Raw genomic sequence first — 16,028 nt, 5'->3', positions numbered from 1 at the left:
TTTTTAAGCATATCACTATTTTTTTATCATAATATTTTATATTTTATTTAAGATGCAAAGTTTATATTTGCAACTTACTCATTTTTGATGTATTTGAAATTATGTTTGGCAACGTTTTATTAATTGTTTTTGGTATGTTTGTTGTAAGGTGACCTTGGGTGTCCAGAAAGGTGCCATTTATAAATGAAACTAATTATTATTATAGTGTACTTCAAATCAAATCTACCAAGACCTGATGATTTGACCTGTGCTAACCACACACTCTTAACAATGATCTCATCTCAATCTGTTTTTATCATATCACAATAAAAAAACTTTACAATTATATTTAACCCTGGATGCTGTCCATACAACTGTTTTAAACCCCGCTGAGCCAATATTCTGTTCATTTATTCTGTTTTCTACTTGTGTTTGATTACTTTCTTCCACTAAAACTTGCACATCTCTCTGTGAGTAAAGGAGATGATCGAGAAAGAAATGGATAATAATCTGGAGGTAAACTTGAGTAATGACACTTTCAGACTGCAGCTATAGAGCTAGTGATGTTAGAGTAGTGCTGCTAGAGTCATATCTATTTTAGAGTAGATCTGTATATACATGTTTACACTTTTGAGATCTGTGGTTTGTCGGTGTGTGAGAAAGAGAGTGTGTATAAAATTACACGATGTATTGTTTCAGCATCGATATAGCAATGTGCACATCTGGAGTAGTCACATTGCAGGATTTGCAATGTCGAATCAGCAATGTAAAAACATGAAAAGTTGACTCAACTTAAAATTGCAATGCAACTTTCTGCGCAGCTTTTTTTTTTTAGCCCACACTGCAAAGTTATTGTCTTGTTTCTAATCCACATATCTATAAATTCTTTAACCAAGAAGACTTTTAATAAAATTTGAGAAGAATTTTGCAGTGCAAGTACTGTAGTTGACTTGATTTAAGTTGAGTGGACTCAAAAAAGCTGTTGCCTTTAAATTTTAAGTTGAGTCAATGTTTTACATGTTTTACAGTAAGGATTATAGTTCAGTAGGAGTTAAAAAGACACATGATTATGGAGTAATTTCAAAGTTTAACCACAAAGTTACCATTTCAAAGCATTTTCAGCAAATATATAGTATTAAATAAACACGGTAAAACCCAACAGTCAACTTTATCAAATGAAATGAGTGTAGTTAACTCAAAATTGACTTAAAGTTAATTCTATTCATTTGAAAAGAGTTTTGAACTCAGCGTTGAAGGTAATGAGATATTAAATACCACATTACTTCAACTTAAATGGAAGAAGCTCACAGTACTCATGTAGATTAGTTTTTTAACGCAAATGGTTTGTAGCAATCAATTTCCTCAAACAGTTTGAGTTGCCTTAACTTATTGGTTTTTGCAGTACTCAGTTGGTTTGAGTTCTCCTCATTTATTGGGTTTTACTGTGCTCAAATAGTTTTGTTTACTCAAATGGATTAAGTTCACGGTACTCATTAGGATTAGTTTTTAAAAATAAATAGTTTGTTGCAATCGGTTTCCTCAAATGGTTTGAGTTACCTTCACTTTTTGGGTTTTACAGTGTATAGTATGATTAAAGTATGAAATACACTACTTGACAAAATACTTGTCAAATGTCAGAAAACAAATGTCAGAAGGTGTCAGAAGGTCGATTTTTCAGATGAATCATCTCAAAATGCTGCAGAAGACCTATTGGAACCAGCATGGACTCAAGATTCTCCTAGAAATCAGTTTGGTGAAGAAAAAAATCATGGTTTGGGGTTACATTCAGTATGGGGGCATGCGAGAGATCTGCAGAGTGGATGGCAACATAAACAGCCTGAGGTATCAAGACATTTGTGTTGCCCATTACATTATAAACCACAGGAAAGGGCAAATTCTTCAGCAGGATAGCGCTCCTACTCATACTTCAACCTCCACATCAAAGTTCCTGAAAGCAAAGAAGGTCAAGGTGCTTTAGGATTGGCCAGCCCAATCACCAGACATGAACATTACTGAGCATGTCTGGGGTAAGATGAAGGTGGAGGCGCTGAAGATGAATCCAAAGAATCTTGATGAACTCTGGGAGTCCTGCAAGAACGCTTTCTTTGCCGTTCCAGATGACTTTGTTAATAAGTTATTTGAGTCACTGCAGAGATGTATGGATGCAGTCCTCCAAGCTCATGATGGAGTCAGACACAATATTCATTCTTTTTCCACTGCACCATGACTTTATATTCTATACTGTAATTTATTTCTGTTAAGTGACAAGACTTTTGTCTAAGCACAGTCAGACCTTACTGTCCTAATGAAATAATTAAAAATCAAGACATGATCATATTTTATTCTGGTAATATAAGCGTAATCTAGACCTTTGGCTTTCATATAAGCCACTTCTGATACCAAATGATCAACTAGAAGTCAAGTTATTATTAGTTGTTCCTAAAACTTGGATAGGCGACAAGACTTTTGTCAGGTAGTGTATAGTATTTCAAGCTAATTTTATTAACTTCAAGAAAGATTGATTGTATACAGTAAATAAACAATGAAGACTACACAGGGTTATATTACATTTAATTAATCAATTTGTGTACCTGTATACTGAGACTTTTAGAAAAACCATGAAGCATTGGTTTCATTTGTCACTTAGCGTTTACTGTATTTATCAATGCTTGTGATTTTGGTTTATGACATTAGCATGTCTCGATTTTGCCAAGTACGATGCGATCCTGGATTAACATCTATGTTGATCCTGGAACATCATTTTTGTCGGAAAATGTAATCCATACCTATTCCCTACCCCTAAACCATAACTGTAAATTATTCCCAAAATCAGAGGGAAATAATAGTTGGAAAACAATCATGTAGAAGTGCATAAACCTAACCGTAAGCCTAAACTCAACATAAACGGTAAATGTATTCCGTAATTCTGATTGGCTGATTGGAATGTTGTTCCAGGAACAACATGGATGTTAATCCAGGAACATGCCCTACTTGGTGAAATCAGGTTGGTGTATGACACTATATGCCAGGGGTCACCAATCTCGGTCCTGGAGGGCCGGTGTCCCTGCAGGATTTAGCTCCAACTTGCCTCAACACACCTGGCTGGGTGTTTCAAGTATACCTAGTAAGACCTTGATTAGCTCATTCAGGTGTGTTTGATTAGGTTTGGAGCTAAAATCTGCAGGACACCGGCCCTCCAGGAACAAGTTTGATGACCCCTGCTATATGCAGATGTGTCTGATACAACACCATCCTAATCAATCTAAATAATGGATTATTTCCAAAAGCAGCTATTTATTTCATGTGTTAATTTTCCACTTAATATCGCAATATGTATCGCAGATACAATGAAATATTGCAATGTCAGTTTTATCCAATATCATGCAGCCCTATAGAATAAATGTGGGTGTATGTGTCTGATCACATTTGTTTTACAGGACACTGACCTCCTGTGGCAAGATTTCCATGAGAAGCTTTTGGACAATGCTGTAATTTCCATGGACACATACTTGGCTCAGTTTCCAGATATAAAGGTTTGTTTTTTTATTGCGATTTGGCTCGATAAACTCTCTCAGAACACAGTCCTGCTTTTTACATTAAATCTTTCTCAAGTGGATGTAATGAAATTTCCACATTTACAGGAGCTAGTGGGTGTTTTTATTGCTCCCACCATCAACCAAATAACCGGTAGATTGATCATTAGTGTGACACATGAAAAGAGAAACACAACTTGTAATAAAAAGAAAATACCGCTACTTTACTTTCTGCACTTAAAAACAGAAATTTGGGCCTAACCGTGGGACAAATGGGTAAAATCGGATGATTTTTGGCAGCTTCGTCAAGGGTTGCATGCAGAATGTGCTGTTATAGCCTGGAAAGCAAATGTTGTCAGGGCTTATCACTTTGTTACATTTGTCCAAAGACATGCTGAATAGGTGAATTGAATAAACTAAATTGGCCATAGTGTATGAGTGTGTGTAAATGTAAGAGTGTATGGGTGTTTTCCCAGTGCCGGGTTGCAGCTGGAGGGGCATGCGCTTCATAAAACATATGTCGGAATAGTTGGCGGTTCATCCAGTTGTGGTGACCTCTAAAATAGAGACTAGGGCGAAGGAAAATAAATGAATGATCATTATTAGGAATTACAGACATGTTCAGTATTAGATGGTCATTGTCTTGACGCTCTGTCTCCCTCTGCAGGCTCGCATTGCAAAGCGTGAAAGGAAGCTGGTGGACTTTGACAGTGCCAGACATCATTTTGCCTCTGTACAGAAAGGCAAGAAAAAGGACGAGGCCAAAATTGCCAAGGTATACCAGATATTTATCAAGCTCTTTAATGTAGGGTCAGGCTTTTTGTTCACAAACCTTGTCAACTAACCAACTTCAATTTCCGTCATTACTTACCCTCATGCTTTTTGAAATGCATACAATCAGTAACACTTTATAGTTTGTCACAATTCACATTAATAACTACTGGCTATTATTAAGATACAGGGTTCGTACGGTCATGGAAAACTTGGAAAAGTCATGAGATTTTGACATGGCATTTTCCAGGCCTGACAAAGTTCTGGAAAAGTCATGGAAAACAGATAGCTTTGTACTTGATTATAGGTTATTTACTTCTTTTCTGTCCTTGGTCAATCACATACTCTCACATTGTAAGTGCGGTGTAAGCATAATCTAAATTATTTTACCTGGATATAAATATAAATTGAAACTAAATAGATTGTTGTGTGTTTTACAAGATGCTGTAATAAATTTGAACATGCATTGTTTTTCTTTTACCATGCATATGTAGACATTGCATGAAACATTAGGTCACGAAAATTTACTTGAAAGTTTTGGAAAAATCATGGAATTTTCATAGTAAAAATTTGTATGAACCCTGAAGATAAAACTGTTCAATAGTAGTTATAAAGTATGATCTTATTCTACATCCCTAATCCTACCTGAAACCTAAACTCGACTACATTACTACCCCACTGCACTGTTTTTGTAAATGATACAGCATTTAACAGTAATATTAACTATTTTACTGTAGGACAGTTTTGCGGTATATTACTGTATTTTAAAGTTGTATACTGAAAATTACTGTATATTTTACAGTAACGATACACAACACTGTACATACATATTAGGGGTGTCAAAATTAATTGTTTCTTCGGTGCACAGTGATGCAGAATTCGGTATTGGTTCAGTAATAATCATAACTGGTTATTATGTCCTGACGTCATATATCTCATATGTGCTCTGATGCGAGGGAGGCAAGCACGGGTATTTACAACACCACAGGTGCCAACTACTTAAAAATTTCACTGTGTGTGTTTTCTGGAAAGTCTTTCACTGGCACTTATAGCAGAAGCCCCTATTTCTCTGCGATTGAGGGAATGAGAGTACTCCATTTCTCTCTCTCTCTCTCTCTCTCACTGTGGCCCATTTCACCTGCTGGCGTGACTTTTCCTCTCGGCTGCTGGCGTGACTTTTCCTGCCCTCGCTTTTCTTCTCGGCTGTATGCATTACCGTGGCTGTACCTGTGCATTGTCACGGGACCCGACCAGATTTCATGCGCGCGGGAATAAATTTCAGAATAAAAGCGCGGGAGCGGTCCGTAACTGTGGTGTAATTTTAACAGGAGTGGGCGGTCTCACAATATCGCTCCCGAGCGAGTAAGCAAGCACACGTGGCGTGTGTGAGTGCGCGTGTGTGTTTGTTTGGCGCTGTCTATGTTTGTGTGTGTGTGTGAATGAGAGACAGTGTGGTGCTGTGTGTCTCTGTGTGTGTGTTTATACAGACAGCTTGTTATAGCCACCCCCTAAAATATAACACTGTGTATGGAATCGTGATGCACCGTAATATCGAATTGAACCGAATCGATGGCATGATGATCGTAACCGAACCGTGAGACCAGTATAGGTTCACCCCTCTAATACATATAGAGCAAGATAAATGGTGCTGTGAATGTCAATCTGGGTTTATTACCTCAGCATATTAAGCCAATAGTCACCAATTTAGGGGTGAAATGTGACTGAGAAAAAAACATGGAAATGTTTCCGACCTCCATGTGACATTGTAGAGACATGTCAGCCAAGACAGCCACACAGTATCCAGTGACCTAAGATACACAGGGTGAATCTCATCCACCCCCACTGCCTTGCCACTGCGGAGCTTCCAAACTACCTCAGTGACCTCAGCTTGGGGTTGACCCGAGTCTCTGCTTCCTCAATGAATGTTTTTATGGACAGAATTTCAAAGCGCAGCCTTGGGCTGGAGGGGGTCCAGTTCGGGAACCACAGGATTTCATCTCTGTTATTCGCAGACGATGTTGTTCTGTTGGCTTCATTGAACATGGACCTTCAGCATGCACTGGGGCGGTTTGCTGCAGAGTGTGACGCAACTATGATGAGAATCAGGACCTCCAAGTCCGAGGCCATGATGTTCCACTGGAAAAAGGTGGCTTACTATCTCCAGGTAACCCAGGTGGAGAAGTTCAAGTATCTAGGGTTTTTGTTCACGAGTGAGGGAAGGATGGAGCGTGACATTGACAGGTTTAATAGTGCAGCAGCAGCAGTAATACGGTCGATGTATTGGTCTGTTGTGGTCAAGAAGGAGCTGAGCCGAAAGGCAAAGCTCTCGATTTACCAGTTAATCTACGTTCCTACTCTCACCTATAGTCATGAGCTTTGGGTCATGACCCAAAGGACAAGATCTCGGATAGAAGCGGCTGAAATAACGCTCCTTCGCTGGGTGGCAGGGCTCACCCTTATAGATAGGGTGAGGAGCTCTGTCTCCCGGTACGAGCTTGGAGTAGAGCTGCTGCTCCTCCACATCGAGAGAAGTCAGCTGAGGTGGCTCGGGCATCTGTTTCAGATGCCTCCAGGACGCCTACCTAGGGAGATGTTCCAGGCATGTCCCACCGGGAGGAGGCCTCTTGGAAGACCCAGGACACGCTGGAGGGACTATGTCTCTTGGCTGGCCTGCGAACGCCTCAGGATCCCCCCAGAGGAGCTGGAGGTAGTGTCTGAGGAGAGGGAAGTCTGGGATTCTCTCCTAAGACTGCTGCCCCCGTGACCCGGCCCCGGATAAGCGGATGAAAATGACATGACATGACATGATGACAATTTGACTTAGATTTTAAATTTGACAGTGAGATTAGATAAATTTAGTAGTTAAATATAGCTTTTTACAATTAAGACAACTAGCAAAAATAAAGCTATATATATATAAAAAAACAAGTTTGAGACCGTAATCCATGCTTTAGTGACCACTCAGTTGGATTACTGTAATGCACAATATGTGGGGAGTGGCGTGTCAGCTTTTGCCTGTGTGCAAATGGTGCAAAATGCAGCTGCATGCCTATTGACTGGTACTCGTAATTATGACCACATTTCCCCCATGTTGGCTTCGCTTCATTGGTTGCCAGTGCATTTTAGAATACAGTTTAAAATTATTTTATTTGTATTTGTTAAATCTCTAAATGATCTTGCCTCACCTTATATCTCTGAGCTAATACACCCCTATAAGCCCTCTAATGGTTTGTTAATAGCGTGAATAGTGCCTTGAAAGAAAGTGTGACCAAAACTTTCATTTGTGGAACTTGAAAGTAGATATTTTGAATGGTGCTAAACCAGACAGTTTTGGTTCCCATTGACTTCCATTGTTTTCATCTTGCCAACTTGTTTTAATGCACCTACTGTGTTCAGTAGGGAAAAAAGTAAGTTTTGAATGAAAACTATGCTATAACTATGAGCAGTTTGTGTACTGGAGTCAGTTTATATTCTTGAGTGAGTGTTTTGTGTGTATTAGGGTTGGGCGATGTCGACCAATTTGGCATCGTAAGATGTCTAATGTGAAACATCGCGATGGATGATGGTATTGTCGTCGTAGGTGGTGGTGAATTATTTATTTATGAATAATTAATTATTTCATAACGAATTAATTATTTGTAGCCTACTGTTTCAACTACCTGACCCACCTGGTCTTTGTTTTACCCATAACCAAACCATAAATAAATAAAGAGAAGTTACACACAAATTACCACCTGTCAATCACTTTTTCTGTGGGACTCTGGCATGAATAGGCAGAGTGATCTGTGTCGTTATCATGGCGTCGACAAACTTGGTTGGTAAAAAAGGTGCACAACCAACAGGAACCAACCTACAGTATCTGAGGTTTTCGCTAAAATTACTAAGTACAAGCGTGAAAGCGAAAGATTGAAGCGGTGAACTGACGCTGTGACACGTTACCTGATAGATTCAAAAGACCGAAGAGTCGTTAGATGGAGACAAGATGAATTAAATATCACGTTTAACAACTATAGTGAGACGCGATCCAGCAGTACATCCTTGATAATCTGTCCGACGTGCACTGCTCTCTGGGGTTTTGTGCTCAAATGCACTCGCTGACTGCCTGGAGCTATTTGTGTGTGTGTGTGTGTGTGTGTGTGTGTGTGTGTGTGTGTGTGTGTGTGTGTGTGTGTGGGGTCACGTGATGTGCATTTTCAGCAGTATAGTGTGGATGAAGGGCTTTTCAGAAATGCTAGATGAAACGCCAGTGTGGATGTAGATCGTTTTCGTTCTAAAATGCCATTTAAAACCAAGACGTATTAGTGTAAACGGGGCCTGAGTGTGTGTTTTTCATGAGCGGGTTGCTGCTACGACGGCAGCGGGGCAGTGGATCGCGATGCCGGCTCAGCATCGTGATGTCTATTGACCCAACCCCAGTGTGTATTTGCACAAGCTTGTATGTTTGCCTGCTGAGATTTGTGTGAACTAACAGCAGAAGTGTTTGTCACTGCTTGTTCTCTCTCTGCACTGTGTGTGTCCAGCCTCTGGCTCTGGTGGAAAAGGCTGCTCCTGTTTGGGCTCAGGGAATATTAACAGCACATCAGATCGCTCAAACTAACCTCACACGAAACCAGGTGACTCATCTGTCACTCAGCCTGTAAACCCTCCCCTAACATCCCTTAAAGCACACCCACTTACTAATAGTCCACACTAGGGCTGCACGATATTGGAAAAATCTGAAATTGCAATGAATATAATTTCACCAGATGAGATGAATAGCTCTATTGGGAAACATTTCAATCATTTAGTATTTTTCTATGCAGTGCGTTTGCATGAATTATAATACATTACAAGCATTTAGAAATACAGCAGAGCAATCAAACATAAAATAACATGGTCATCATTGTATAAATGATTAAGAAATAATCATATTTATTAACGTCTTTATCTTTTTAATCTTTAATAAATAATCTAGTCCTGTGATGTGCACATGCACAGTGCGATATTGATGCTCAAACGATATATTGTTCAGCCCTAGTGCTAACCCACTCACAGCACAGCTTATTTACTAGCCTCTTTGTTCCTGTATTATATTAATACTTGCTGTTTAGGTAAGATTGAAATTTTGAAAGCGTTTAGTATACTCACCAAGGCTGCATTTATGTGATTAACTATATAATTGGTAATATTGTGACAATTAGAGTTGGTTAAAGGCATAATTATTAGCCCTTTTGTGAAATTGTTAATCTTGTTAAAATATAGTTCTGTTTTTTTAATGGTTTTTAATAACTAATTTCTAATAACCAATTTCTGTTGTCTTTGCATGATGACAGTACATGGTATTTTATTCATTCATTCATTCATTTTCTTTTCAGCTTAGTCCCTTTATTAATCAGGCATCGCCACAGCGGAATGAACCACCAACTTATCCAGCATATGTTTTACGTTTTTTTGATTAATATCAGTGGCATATACTTCGTTATTGACATGACTGACTGCTTGTATCAATACTCAATGGCAAGATGGACATTTCTACACATAAGCAAGTATTTGACTGTTCAAGTTGCAATAAACAACAAAAGTGAAGTGTTGTTCTGCTCTCGCACGCTAAAGCATCGATCTCTTTTTGCACAGATGATTTAATGTTGTCAATAAGTACATCGAATGCTATATTTTATGCTATGTCTTTCTCATCTGATTGTAGTTTTTAAATACAGAAAGATCCTTTACTTTCACACTTGATCTAATAAATGCAGCCTTGCTGAATAGAAGTACCTTTGATTGATAGTGGATCTAAATAAATATAAAAAATGTCTGATTTACTAGCCCTTTTCCTCTATGAAATGAAGGTATTTACCGGACTGTCCAAGCTGCTTTTTTCCATACAATCAAAATCTATGGCAGTACACTGATTGAAGAAAAAAAAATAAAAATAAAAAATAAATAAATAAATAAATAATTGTTGCTTTGTAAAACATTGAAGAATCGGTGTTTGATGTTGTGGCACTGTGTTTTCGAGTTAGTTTTATAGATCCTTTTTAGAGCTTGACAGCTTGAAATACTTCATGTTTTCTCTTTTTGTGTAATACATTCTAAAGTAAAGGTTTTAACTGTGTTTTAACTACTTATTTCAGAGATCAGATCACAGTGTGTATCATTATTCACCCACAGTCCATTTATGCAGAGATGAATGCGTAACTCTTTGTGTATGCACTTTCATAAATGATAGTGTCTTCAATCTAATGACTGTGTTTAGGCTGAGGAAGACTTGGGCAGAGCTCAGAAAGTGTTTGAGGAGATCAATTACGATCTCCAGGAGGAACTTCCCACCCTGTGGAACAGGTAATAACCAGCTCTTCATCCTGCCTTTCTCAGATCATCTCTCAGAACCCTCTGGGTCTCCTCAGTCACTTCTGACCAAATAATTTTAGCTTTTTAATTTAATTCATCAGGATAGTACTAAATTTTGTGACTTTTTTTTTTAACTTTTGCAATGTATACTTAAAAAAAAAAATTGGGGGCAAGATTTGGGCAGGCAAAGTGGGTGTAAAAAAAGTTACACTTGTACTCATTTGGTCCAAAGTGACAAAATGATTGGGAAATTTACAACAACAACAAAAAATACAGTAGTATACAGCAGTGAACGGGTAGCCCTCTTCAACAAAGAGTGGGATTTCGACACACACAGACACACACTTTAACTTAAGTGTGTTTGCCTATAAAAACTATATCTCCAACACAGATGAATATGTGAAATCTGTTCGGTAACTCTCTCATAATGCAGGAAGACAGATATACAGTTGAAGTCAGAATTATCATTCCACCCTTTCAATTTATTTATTTATTTATTTTTTTTATATTTCCCAAATGATGTTTAACAGAGAAAGGAAATTTTCACAGTATGTCTGATAATATTTTTTCTTCTGGAGAAAGTCTTGTTTGTTTTATTTCGGGCCTTTTATTTAAATATTTTATATATTTAACAGGTTTCAATAGTTCAGCACTTCCTCCTTGTGTCATTCCATTGTTATTACACAACTTATTTTTCAGACTGTTTTGTTTTATTTTTATGTTTGTATTGTTCGTTTTTTTTTACCGAAATCTGGTTCAATTCCGTGTCATGTGTTCAATACTTATTTTCCCCGCTGTATAATGAAATACTATTAGGAGAAAAAAGCTTTGTAACCCTCCTTTCATGCTTTAGTGGTTTAACTAGCACGTTTTTTAAGCTTTTATCTAACTACCATTGTCTCTCCACAGTCGTGTTGGCCTCTATGTTAACACATTCCGGAGTGTGTCTGGCCTGGAGGAAACATTTCACAGGGACATGGGCAAAGTGAGGCCAATAATAAGAGACTAATTATTAACAAGAGATAAATAAGAATATTGTTAGTTACACTGTCTCTCTTTCTCTCTCTCTCACAGCTGAACCAGAATCTGAGTGATATTATGACCAAACTGGAGGAGCAGCGTGTCGCCAAGTAAGCTCTTATATCCTGTCTGCCTGTATAGACACTTCTGGTTTCCTGTAGTGCAGCACACACATGTTTTCCCTGTAAATTAAACTAACCCTTCCCCCAAACATCCCACAGAAAAGGTGTCACGACAGCAAGCACTGGGAAGAGGTACCTCCTCCTGTTTTGTGAGAATGCATGTGTCTGTGTGTGTGTGTATGCAAGATTTATTGCATCATTGCATATGCTATGAGCAGAGTCAGTATGCTGCTTTAAAATGATTCTATTAATATGAACACTTCATTGAACGTACGTATACACTCACCGGCCACTTTATTAGGTACACCTGTCTAACTGTTCGTTAACGCAAATTTCTAATCAGCCAATCACATGGCAGCAGCTCAATGCATTTAGGCATGAAGACATGGTCAAGACGATCTGCTGCAGATCAAACCGAGCATCAGAATGGGAAAGAAAGGTTATTTGAGTGACTTTGAACGTGGCATGGTTGTTGGTGCCAGACAGGCTGGTCTGAGTATTTCAGAAAGTTCTGATCTAATGGGATTTTCACGCACAACCATCTCTAGGGTTTACAGAGAATGGTCCGAAAAAGTGAAAATATCCAGTGAGCGGCAGTTCTGTGGGCACAAATGTTGTTGATACCATTTCAAATAACCACTCGTTAGAACCGAGGTATGCAGAAGAGCATCTCTGAACGCACAACACATCCAACTTTGAGGCGGATGGGCTACAGCAGCAGAAGACCACACCGGGTGCCACTCCTGTCAGCTAAGAACAGGAAACTGAGGCTACAATTCACACAGGCTCACCAAAACTGGACAATAGAAGATTGGAAAAATGTTGCCTGGTCTGAGTCTCGATTTCTGCTACAACATTCAAATGGTAGGGTCAGAAATTGTCCTCAACAACATGAAAGCGTGGCTCCATCCTATCAACAGTTCAGGCTGCTGGTTGTGGTGTAATGGTGTGGGGAATATTTCCTTGACAGACTTTGGGCCCATTAGTACCAATAGAGCATCATGTTTAATGCCACAGCCTACCTGAGTATTGTTACTGACCATGTCCATCCCTTTATTACCACAGTGTACCCATCTTCTGATGGCTACTTCTGGCAGGATAACGCGCCATCTCATAAAGAGCGAATAATCTCAGACTGATTATTTGAACATGACAATGAGTTCACTGTACTCAAATGGCCTCCACAGTCACCATATCTCAATCCAATAGAGCACCTTTGGGATGTGGTGGAACGGGAGATTCACATCATGGATGTGCATCCGCCAAATCTGCAGCAACTGCCTGATGCTTTCATGTCAATATGGACCAAAATCTCTGAGGAATATTTCCAGTACCTTGTTGAATCTATGCCACGAAGGATTAAGGCTGTTCTAAATGCAAAAGGGGATCCAACCTGGTACTAACTAGTAAGGTGTACCTAATAAAGTGGCCAGCGAGTGTAGACATCACCTATATACTACATAACTGGTTAACTATGTTTATATATAACAACTATAACTGTTAAAAGCTATTAGTTACTAGTTAATTAGTTCAAGTTGTTTAGTTATGCTAACTAATAACCTTAACTTTCCCGAATTTGTTTGTAATGCAATAATGTGCAGCTTTTGTAAACCTGCTTTCAAACAATAATTATTGTAAATTGCATTATAATCTTGAATTGAATTGAACTTGCCTGTGCATGTATGCAAGCTATAGTTACAAATCTGATAGTCTCTTATAAAAAAGAGAGGTTTATTCTGTCTTAAAGGGGATAGATCATGAAAAAATGAAAATTACTCACCACATAATTTACTCATCCTCAAGGTATCCTCTGTGTATGAGACTTTTTTCTGTCAGTTAAATACAGATGGAATAGTTATAAATTTTATCCTAGCTGCTCCATGCTGTATAATGGTGTTGAATAGTGGCTCTTTTTTGAAGCTTTAAAAAATTGCTTAAATTCTTACATAAATTAGTCGTCACTCTAACTCAAATGCCAACAGGGGGATAACACAGGGGTCTAAAGAAGCAGATCGATGTGTTTTTGTAATAAAAATGATTAAAAAAAATTCCAGTGGCTGCCAAATGCATGTTCTTGACAGCTTCTAGGCACATTTTGCAAGACTCATTCGTAGCAGAAGTTCTAGGAATACTTGCATCTCGCAGGAACCACTTATAGCACAGTTTGTTTACCACAGAAGATGACAATGAACAAGAAAACTAGTTGGCTTGGCATTACTGTATAACTTTATAGAGTGTATTATTCCTACAAGGCCACACCATGCTGCATCTTATGTCACATGTCAGAGGTTAGCCAAGAAGGTGTTAATAATTTGCATTCGGCTGCCACTGGAAGTCTGCGATTAGAGTTTATAATCTAAAATTTATAAATATTTTTGGTACAAAAACACATTGATCTGCTGCATGAGACAAGTGTTAACCCCCTGATGGGGAATAGATTAGTTTGACGATGGATTTATACACTTTTGGAAGCTTAAAAAAGAGCCACTACCCAACATGATTATGGTAACATTTGAAACTACTCTGTTTTTGTCATACAGGAGAATAAACCTGAGGGTGAGTAAATAATAGGGTAATTTTAATTTTTGGGTGAACTATTCCTTTAAGCCCATTTTACACCCAGTATTAAAGGCATAGTTTACCCAAAAATCTAAATTTACTCACTATTTACTCGCCTTTAAGTGTTTCCAAACCTTTATGAGCTTCCTTTTTCTGTTGAACACACAAGAAGATATGTTAAAGGAAGCTGAAAATCTGTCACTGTTGACTTTCAAATACTATAGAAGTCAATGGTTACAGGTTTTCAGCATTCTTCAAAATATCTTATTTTGTGTTCAACAGAAGAAAGAAAGTCAAACATGTTTGGAACAAGTGAAGGGTGAGTACATGATGACAGAATATTCATTTTTAATCGTCCCTTTAACAGCAGACAAATAATGTAATTTTTCATCTTGAACCTTTTAAAAAGCATCATATGGGCTCTTAAAAGATGTACTAACGCTCTGGGAACTCCCTGCAAATGTTTTAAGTGTGCTCTGAATCGTGTTCATGCTGACATGAAAAATAACTGCATGACTGAAATGTCTGTGAAATGCTGCAAACCGTGCATGGTAGTGATTTAAACCAGTCCGTCTGCAGAATTAACACTGATCTGTGCTGCCACCTAGTGATTCTTTTCATTCATTACGCTCGCTGACTTGCAGCTAAATTGGGTATTTATTTACAGTAGTGCTTTATTGTGTGTTTTCAGTGACGAAGCAGCCAACCACAATCAGGAGACGTCAGATGCCCCGAAATCTCCATCAAAGGTATTATATGTTAAGAGTTTGCATGTTTTATGGGCTCTTTGTGTGTCCGTGTGTTTGTAATGTAATGATGTGATGACCGAATTTTACAACATACAGTGCAATTTTTTTTTTAACATGCTCTTTTTAAAAAAATGAGTTTCTGAGTTTTATTCTGATGGCGGAGAGTGGTAAATTGTATTGTTTTTTATTTAGTTTAGCCTAATATATACCTAAAATATACAGTTGAAATCAGAATTATTACCCCCCCCCCCTTTGAAATGTTTTTTTTTCTTTAGATATTTCCCAAATTATATTTAACAGAGCAAGGAAATGTTCACAGTATGTCTGATAATATTTTTCTTCAAGAGAAAGTCTTATTTGTTTTATTTGGGCTAGAATAAAAGCAGTTGTTCATTTTTTAAAAGCCATTTTAAGTCCAAAATTATTAGCCCCTTTAAGCTATATTTGTTTTTGATAGTCTACAGAACAAACCATCGTTATACAATAACTTGCCTAATTACCCTAACCTGCCTAGTTAACCTAATTAACCTAGTTAAGCCTTTAAATGTCACTTTAAGCTGTACAGAAGCGTCTTGAAAAATATCCAGTAAAATATTATTTACTGTCTTCATGACAAAGATAAAATAAATCAGTTATTAGAAATGAGTTATTACAACTATTATGTTTAGAAATGTGTTGAAATAATTTTCCCTCCTTTAAAAAGAAATTGGGGAAAAAATAAACAGGGGGGCTAATAATTCAGTGGGTTTGGGTTTAATAATTCTGACTTCAACTGTGTGTGTGTGTGTGTGTGTGTGTATGTGTGTGTGTGTGTATATATATATATATATATATATATATATATATATATATATATATATATATATATATATATATATATATATATATATATATATAGTGTATATGTATGTATGTATGCATTTTTAGTCCATGTATGATACTTAAATAAAGAACTTGCCTTACCT

General features: G+C 37.7%; 1 protein-coding gene across 3 annotated transcripts in view; it reads left to right on the top strand.

Annotated features, from left to right (window-relative positions):
• The window catches only part of bin1b (bridging integrator 1b), a 63,009-nt gene that overhangs the window by 30,912 nt on the left and 16,069 nt on the right, over positions 1-16,028 (top strand). For all 3 annotated transcript variants that reach the window (XM_056459443.1, XM_056459442.1, XM_056459444.1), the window contains exons 5-11: positions 3,417-3,512; positions 4,180-4,287; positions 10,519-10,604; positions 11,523-11,598; positions 11,688-11,743; positions 11,855-11,887; positions 15,006-15,063. In XM_056459443.1, the coding sequence (XP_056315418.1) occupies positions 3,417-3,512; positions 4,180-4,287; positions 10,519-10,604; positions 11,523-11,598; positions 11,688-11,743; positions 11,855-11,887; positions 15,006-15,063 (513 nt within the window). The remainder of the gene's footprint in view (positions 1-3,416; positions 3,513-4,179; positions 4,288-10,518; positions 10,605-11,522; positions 11,599-11,687; positions 11,744-11,854; positions 11,888-15,005; positions 15,064-16,028) is intronic.

The sequence above is a fragment of the Danio aesculapii genome, chromosome 6 (genome assembly GCF_903798145.1).
Source record: "Danio aesculapii chromosome 6, fDanAes4.1, whole genome shotgun sequence".
NCBI classification, from domain to species: Eukaryota; Metazoa; Chordata; class Actinopteri; order Cypriniformes; family Danionidae; genus Danio; species Danio aesculapii.
This window is presented reverse-complemented; position numbering and strand designations above follow the sequence as displayed.